Source organism: Delphinapterus leucas, chromosome 1 (genome assembly GCF_059928025.1).
Source record: "Delphinapterus leucas isolate spDelLeu-1000000601 "Yukka" chromosome 1, BTC_Dleu_Yukka2, whole genome shotgun sequence".
In the NCBI taxonomy this organism is placed as follows: Eukaryota; Metazoa; Chordata; class Mammalia; order Artiodactyla; family Monodontidae; genus Delphinapterus; species Delphinapterus leucas.
The window spans coordinates 169,317,552-169,325,929 of record NC_143129.1 but is presented as its reverse complement, the minus strand read 5'-3'; the positions used below and the strand labels follow the sequence as shown (position 1 = coordinate 169,325,929).

The following is an 8,378-nucleotide window of genomic DNA, read 5'->3' as shown; positions in this document are numbered from 1 at the left end:
GGTTGGCAGCGATGGCCTCAATTGTCCTGTTGACACGGGGCAGTTTTGGAGCATGAGGGAGAGTATTCACATGAAAATCCACAGCCCCACTTGAGTCTCTTAGGTCTCCGGCGTTTCTCATGGTTAGAAATATCAGTGCACTCTTTTCCTCCCCGGCTGGCTGAGGATCGTCTCCATCATGAATGACACCGTACCTCTCCGGATCAGGAAGTTCTGGCCAACCAACTACTTCAGTGGAAACATGGTCATTGATGTGCTTCACCCTGGAAGGGCAACAGTGTCCAAGACAGACATTTGGGGAAAAGTAGCCAAAATCTACAAGACCACACGAGACGTCATCTTTATACTTGGAGTCAGAACCCATTTTGGTGGTGACAAGACAACTGGCTTGGGCATGATTTACGATTCCTTGGGTTATGCAAGGAAAAGTAAACCAACACAACCCTGCAAGACATGGACTGCCTGAGAAGAAAAAGAACTCAAGGAAGCAGCGTATGAAATGCGAGAACAGAATTAGGGAGGTCGGGGGACCACAAGGACCAGTGTTGCTGCTGGCAAAAGGAAGAAGTAAAGATTCTGCAGGGACTTTATCTGTGGTGATATTGCCTATTTTTCATGAGAGGATTAATAAACTGTGAAAACACAGAAAAGACCACTGCTGCTCAGAATAGAAGATAGTCTCTCATATACCCTTTCTTTCTTTCTCCCTTCCTTCCTTCCTTCCTTCCTTCCTTCCTCTCTGTCTCTCTCTTCCTCTCTTTCTTTCTTTCTTTCTTCCATGTGCTTGCAGCATCTTTGTTCCCCGACCAGGAATGGAACCCGTGCCCCCTGCAGTGGGAGCACAGAGTCCTAACCACTGGACGGCCAGGAAATTACCTCTCATACACCCTTTCATGCCAACCTCCCAACAGCCTTCACCCTTCTCTGAGACCAACTGGACAGTTGTTGGGACCCGGCCCTGACTGGGGAGAAAGTGAATACCTGGGTTCTGGGGCGCTAATGTCCCTGTATTCTCTCTGATGCCCCCACCTTCCTTGACACCGTGCGTATTACTACTGTCTCTCTGTTCTCCTTCTCTTTCTCTAGATGCTGCTTTTTGTTTAATCACCCAGTCAGCAAGTATTTATTGAACACTTACTCCATGCCAGGCATTGTTCTCCAGCACAGAACAGAACGAAGTCTGTTCAGTCCTGGCGGGGCTGACATGTGCTTTTTTAGCAAAGAATAAACTTAGAATTTCAGGAGTGCTAAGTGCTCTGAAGAATAACAAATCGAGGAAAGAGAGCAGGGAGTGATGGGGAGGGGGGGTAATCTAGGGTAGAGGCCAGGAAAGCCTGCTCCTGAAGAAGTGACTTGGGTTCCGTGCCCGGAATGAAGTGAAGGGGTTCCAGGCAGAGGGAACAGCCAGTGCAAAGGCCCAGGAGCAGCAATATTCTCAGCCACAGTCTGTGCTCTCAGTGGCAGGGCTCCCTGAGGCTCCTCCACAATCTCTGCTCCCTCCCCTGGGTGATGTCATCTACCCCTTGAACCTGCACACCTAGGCCTCCCAGGTGTCCTCCTCCTGCCAGATGTATTGGCAGCCAACACAGCCAGTGTTGCTAATGTGCCAGGCCCCTCCCAACAATCCCAGGAAGAAGATACTAGCATTACCTCTATCTTACAGATGAGTCAATCTGGGCACAAAGAGCCTAAGACACTCACCCAAAGTCACGCAGCTAGAAAATGGAGGAACTGGGATTTGAAACCAGTCTACACTCCTGACCACACCACCTGCTAAACACCCCAAAGTCACCATGTCCAGCCTGAAGTGCGTTATCTTCCCCAGCCCTGACCCTATCCTCTCCCCATGTACCTGCCACCGCCTGTCACCTCCTTCTCCCTGCCCTACACTGACTGTGGGAGCTGCAGTGTTTCTGTGTTTCAGGGAGAAGTTGGTGGGGCCTGCGATCTGGGCCGCCGCGGTTTCCTCAAGCCCTAACCTGGTCCCTGCCCCCCAACCCCATCCCACAGGCCTGGTTGATTCCAGTGAGGATCAAAGCTAGAGACAGAGGGAGGAGGAGCAGCCAGTTCTCCTCCCCCAGAACTGGCCATACCTGTCACATCAGGAGAAGTCAGCTGAGAGAGGTTCCCTGGGGACAGGCAGGGTTGGGGAAGAGGGAGCTCCTTCTCCATGCCCTACCCTGCCAGGGTGTCTAAGATGGGAGGTCGAGAGGGGCCTGCCCTGGGGACTGAGCTGTTAGGTTTCCTGCTTCCAAGTTCCTCCCGGCTCCCCCACTCCTGCTGCTCTGGGGAAGTGCCCCTTACCACCACCCCGCTGGCTTTCCAGATCCTTGAATAAATAATTTAGGTTTTGAAATCTTGCCAGGCCCACTCCTCCCATGCTGTGAGGGCGCTATTGGGCTGACACGACTGACGTCACCCAGCTCCTTATGCCAGCCCCAGCATCACGAGGACCTGCCCTGGCAGCAACTTACCTGCCTGGTCACTGTCAGTCCAGACCCTCTACCCTGTCCTACTCACCCTGGGGTCCACTCACCACAGTCACCTGGTATCTTCATTCCAGGACCCTACAACCCTCATCACAGCCTTGTCACTTCAGCACTTGTGACAGGGTCACGGTGACCTGAAGTCCTATCACCTGGACACTCCATCTTCCCTTTCCTTTGCCACTGCCTTTTGCCACCCTGCAATCCCTGAACCCCATCATGCCACAGAATCACCCTGACACTGCTATGGTTGCCCTGGGGGCTTCCCTCTCTACCTCAGCGTCCCACTGCCACCACCCCCCAAGATCCTGTCACCATGATCATACCGTCACTGCCACCCACCTCCCTGTTCCCTCATGCTCCTGTCACCATCACCTCAGGGCCGTTTCGTCTTGGCAACCCCTGCCATCCTCACCGGGGACGCCCATTCAGCCCCATCACTCGGTTTCCGTCACCTGAATTCCATCAGCCTTTGCCACCCGAGAGTCCCATCACCCCACAGTCTATCCGCGTTCCCTTTCCGCTCCCCCTACACATCCCCCTCAACCTCCCGTGGACTTCCAGGCTCTCGCACCAGCGCCCCCGAAACCCCCGGCCCCTAGAGGGCGCCGCGTCAAGGACAGCGCGGGCCGACTCAGGAGGGGGCGGGGCCGCAGCCACGGTCGCTTTTTATGAATGGGGGAGCGGGCGGCACGAGGCCTCATTACTATGCCGAGCGGCGCGCGCTGCGCCCCAGCGCGGCTCACCCATTGGCCAGGCGGGCCGCTGACGTCACCAAACCGGTGGCCGGGGGCGGGGCGGGGTGACTCACGTCGCTTCTCCCGTGGCCGTGGGGGCTTCTCGGGGTCCGCATACACCCTGCGCAGCCTGGACCCGAGCGGAGCCTCCCCGGGGCCCGGCCGCGCCCGGTCCCGAGAGGTGAGTAGCGGGCCCCGCCGCGGACACCAGGCGTCCGGGAGGGCAGTCAGGATTCTGGGGCGCTGGGCAAGCGATAAGGCTCGCAGCGGCTGACTGGGGTCGGAGGTCGAGACCAGGAACCCTGAGTCTGGGCTAGCAGGAGGGGAGCCAGTGCCTGAGTGCTGAGAGCCGTCAGCTGGGTAGCCCGGCGCGGGGTGAGCCCTCCTGCAGGGACCCGAGGCCCTGAAGGGACTGATGGTCATCTGAGTTTGGTCCGGCAGGAGGCGTCTGGGGCAAGGACCCAGGCGTCCGAGCAGGAGGAGGTGTCTGGCTTAGGAATCCAGACCTCCGGGCAGGAGGCGGAGTCAGGCCCAAGATCCAGGTGTCCGGGCAGAGGGAGGGGTCTGACTCAGGGATCCACGCTTCCAGCAGGGGGTGTCTGTTCCAAAGACCCAGAGGTTCAGGCAGAAAGAGGGGTCTGGCTGGGGACAGAAGTCTAGGTGGGTGTGTGTTGGGGGAGGCCGAGTTCCCAGGTGTTGTTACCCCAGGAGTGCAGGGTGGGGGCTGGCGGGAGCTTCACGAGCATTCTCTGGGGGCGGAGTCTGGGTTTGGCAGTACTGAGAATCGTGAGGGGTCTGGTGAGCCTCAGAAGCTGAGCGTCATCCTCCCTGGTGGGGAGGGAGCAGAGCTGCTCTCAGTTTTAAGATGTTTTTCCCTCCCCCAGTCCTGGGCCTCTCCCAGCTTCTCCTGGATCCAATGGGCCTCCATCCACTCATGGTAGTCCTTCATCTTGCCCTCCTCTGGCCACACATGTAGGAGAAAGAGACCTGCAGGACTCAGGGAGTTGGAAGGGAGAATGAAGAGACCCAGGACAGGGATCCCCAGGAAAAGAGACTCCTGCTAGCCCGGCGGCATAGGAGAGGTTAAAGGTACCCTGGAAGGAGCTTCAGGGCAGGAGTGGGGGCAACAAGGCATTGGGACTCAGCCAGGTATCCTGAGGTGAGACTCCCACTGTTTCCAGACCCCTCCACTCAGCACCCAGCCCTGCCAGCTTCTCACAGGGCCTTTCTCCTACAGGTACCATGATGTGGGGTGCAGGCAGCCCCCTGGCCTGGCTCTCTGCTGGCCCAGGAAACATGAACATGAGCAGCGTGGGCTCAACAGAGAGGCCCACAGGCCCAGCCATGCCACTGCCCTCACCTAGGGCCTGGGATGTAGTGCTGTGCATCTCAGGTACCCTAGTGTCCTGTGAGAACGCGCTGGTGGTGGCCATCATCGTGGGCACTCCTGCCTTCCACGCCCCCATGTTCCTGCTGGTGGGCAGCCTGGCTGTGGCAGACCTGCTGGCAGGCCTGGGTCTGGTCATGCACTTTGCTGCTGTCTTCTGCATTGGCTCGGCAGAGATGAGCCTGGTGCTGGTCGGCATGCTGGCCATGGCCTTTACTGCCAGCATTGGCAGCCTACTGGCCATCACCGTTGATCGCTACCTTTCTCTGTACAATGCCCTCACCTACTACTCAGAGACGACAGTGACGCGGACCTATGTGATGCTGGCCCTAGTGTGGGGATGCGCATTGGGCCTGGGGCTGCTGCCTGTGCTGGCCTGGAACTGCCTGGATGCCCGGGCCACGTGTGGCGTGGTATATCCACTCTCCAAGAACCATCTGGTGGTCCTGGCCGTTGCTTTCTTCATGGTGTTTGGCATCATGCTGCAGCTCTATGCCCAGATCTGTCGCATCGTCTGCCGCCATGCCCAGCAGATTGCCCTCCAGCGGCACCTGCTGCCTGCCTCCCACTACGTGGCCACCCGAAAGGGCATTGCCACCTTGGCCGTGGTGCTTGGCGCCTTTGCCGCCTGCTGGCTGCCCTTCACCGTCTACTGCCTGTTGGGCGATGCCCACTCCCCACCCCTCTACACCTATCTCACCCTGCTCCCTGCCACCTACAACTCCATGATCAACCCCATCATCTATGCCTTCCGCAACCAGGATGTGCAGAAGGTGCTGTGGGCTGTCTGCTGCTGCTGTTCCTCTTCCAAGATCCCCTTCCGATCCCGTTCCCCCAGTGATGTCTAGTCGCATCCTGGTGACCCTTCAGCCCTGATCACTACAGAATTCCAGAGTGTTAGGTCCTCCAGGGCTTTGTTCCAACCCTCCAGCTCTGCACCCCAAGACCCAGCTGGTTCTGGAGTTCTAGCACTTTGGGTGTTTCACAGGATTCTGTTCAGATCCCTGCAGGGCCCAGCTGGCTCCATGGTTCTAGAATGTTCAGGTGGTCAGGGTTCCACTCAGAAATATCGCACAGCCCAGCTGGCTTGGAGTTCCAGTATGCTGCTGGGTGTTTTACAGTGCCATTCCAAGTCCCTGATCTTCCCCCTCCTTTGACCTTGACCATGTCGCTTTACTTTTGAGTTTCTGAACTAAAGAGTCAGAGAGGTTAGTTACTCTGTTGATAGAAAAGACAAAGATTTATCTGTATATATGTGCACATACAAAGAGAGTATCTATTATTATTTATTTATTTATGAATTTATTTATGGGTGTTAACGGGAAAAAAAGAGACCCACACCTTGAAATCCAGGCCATACCAGGGTACTCCCAGTCCCCAACACCCTCATTTCTGACCTCAGTTCCTAGAGGGGGGAAAGGGAGAGAGAGAAACCGCGTATTTTGTTATTATTTTTGCTTGTTTTTTATCAAAGAGATCATAGAAACCAGAGCCTTCTCCCAGGGCCCGCCACCCTCGGGTTTGCAGGGGGAACACACCAGCCTCTGGTTTTTTATTTTTTTAAGAAACCATCACCTGAGAAACCGAGAATTCCTCTGCGCTGGGGGCCGGCTGCCCTCTGGTGGCCGTTTTGGGGAAACTGCAGCCCGGCCGGCAGCCGGGACCAGGCCAAGCAACCCCAGCTCCACTCCAGCCTGGTGTCCAGCGCCACAGCCAGAGCCTAGCGGCCAGGCCTCACCCTGCGGTGCCCTAGAGGAGGCAAGGGTGCGAGCCAACACCAGACCCCTCTGCCAACTGGGGTATGGTCCCCAGTGCGATCCCTATTCCTGTCCCTGACCCAACCCTCAATAAAAAATGATTTTTTGATAAATTTGTCTGTGTGTGGAGGGGGTGGAGTGGGGCCTGATGGGGGACAGCCTGGAATGGGAGGATTATGCCAGGCCTGGGGGCCTGTGGGTTATGTGAGGAGCTGGAGACCCAGGTGGAATGTGGCTGGCAGGTGACACCTCCCACCCCAGGATGCCAGTCTGATGGGTCCCCCTGCTCAGACACAGGCACCGCCAGGCAAGAACCCCACCTCCCCCTGGGGACTGGAACCCCTGTTGCTAGACCCTTTTGGGGTTGAAGATGCCTACATCGTGCCCACATGAGCTTTAGCTTGGGCTTTGGCATGAAGTATATACTCAAAGCATGTAGGTATTCTTAACAACAGCCCTTCCCAGTCATGGGTGTTTGCTGTGTGCTAGGCACTGCGCTAAGTGTACTACACCCATTACCACATTTATGCCTAACAAGCATCCCATGGCACAGGTAATAATAACTTCTCCATTTTATGGATGAGGAAATAGGCCGAGGGAGATTCAGTGACCAGCTCAAGGTCATACAGCTAGGAAATGATAGAGCCAGAATTCAAACCAGGAACACTTGTTTCCAGAACCTGTGCACTGTCTACTGGCCAATGCCCCCCCATCTCCTTCCTTCCCAACCCTAGGGCTTACGACATTCTGGACTCAGATTTGTATTGGGGTTCATTCTCACAGCCAGCTGCCACATTTTGGGAGGTGGCTGGTTGGGGTCTGTTCATTCAGGAGCTGAAAGAGCTTTTTTGCTATGCAAAGGTGAGTGATGGTAAGTGTGTGCGTGTGCCCTTGTGTGCATTTGAGGATGTAAGTGTTCAGAACCCTGAATTTCGGTGTTTTGGAACCAGAAAGGACATGTTCAACAGGCAAGGGCAGGAGCAGGTTTGGGGTGTGGCTGAAGAGGAAGCTCTGACTACCCAAACCCCCCATCTTCCTGGGTGGGCAAAGCCTGGAGGTGGGGCCCTCAGAGCATCTCCACTGTACAGATGGGGAGACTGAGGCCCGAAGAACAGCCACTTGCTCAAACTCACACAGCTGTGCCAGGCTAGGACTCAGGTCTTTCTCCATTTCCCTGGCCAGAGATTTCTGCCTGGTGTTCAAGACCGCTCCCCAGTAGTGGCTACAGGAATCCAAGGGGAGTGGACATGCCAACAGGGGGCTGGGTCAGAGCTGGTGGAGGGCGGCCCTGGGCCTAGGTACACATAGCTCCAGTCCAGGCACAAAGTGGGGAGGGTCCACCAGATCTGGCTGAGGCTTATCTCTTTCCCCACCTTCCTGGAAGGTCCCTGGGAAAAGACCCCCACTCAGGAATCCCCTGTTCTATGGCAAACGTCGCACACAACATCACCATGGTCCACTGGGTGGTACTATTGCTCTCCCCACTTTACAGAAGAGAAAGTTGAGGCTCTGAGAGTAATGGGTTTTCATTTATTCACTGCTGTCCTGGTGGACAGCTTAAATTCTAGCCAGGGGAGACAGTAATAAAGAGATAAGCTAAAACATGGTAATGTCAGAGAGCGATGAGTCCTCAGAGAAAAACAGAGAAGGGGCACAGGGAGCGCGTGTAATCTCTAAAAGAGGGTGCCCCCAAAAGGCCTTCCTGAAGGTGACGTTTGATTTGCCTAAAGTCACATAGTAAAAGAGTTGAGCTGAGATTTGAACCCAGGTCCATTTGACTCCAAATCTGTTTCTTTCCTAGGTGAGGGAATGGGTTTCAGGAGCAGCTCAGAAACAGCAAGCAAGGAAACCAGGGCAGGGAGCTCTGTCCCCAGGCTAGGGAAAATTTGGGGCTCTCCAGGCTACCCCTAGACCTTTGGGAGGGGCGGTGTAGGAACAGGCCTCCTTGCTGCCTCCGCCTCACTCCCAAGGAGCACCCACCAAGGACCAGAAGGAGAGGGGCCAGGTGCCT

General features: G+C 56.0%; 1 protein-coding gene across 1 annotated transcript; it reads left to right on the top strand.

Annotated features, from left to right (window-relative positions):
* Positions 1-3,743: 3,743 nt before the first annotated feature.
* On the top strand, positions 3,744-6,001 carry GPR3 (G protein-coupled receptor 3). Its single transcript, XM_022552134.3, has one exon. It carries the CDS (start codon positions 4,466-4,468, stop codon positions 5,456-5,458), a length of 993 nt encoding a protein of 330 aa, XP_022407842.2. The 5' UTR covers positions 3,744-4,465; the 3' UTR covers positions 5,459-6,001.
* The last annotated feature ends 2,377 nt before the right edge of the window (positions 6,002-8,378 follow it).

Bases quoted from the DNA above. Each gene is read 5' to 3' on its own strand.
- GPR3 (XM_022552134.3), top strand. From the start codon at position 4,466: ATGATGTGGGGTGCAGGCAGCCCCCTGGCCTGGCTCTCTGCTGGCCCA.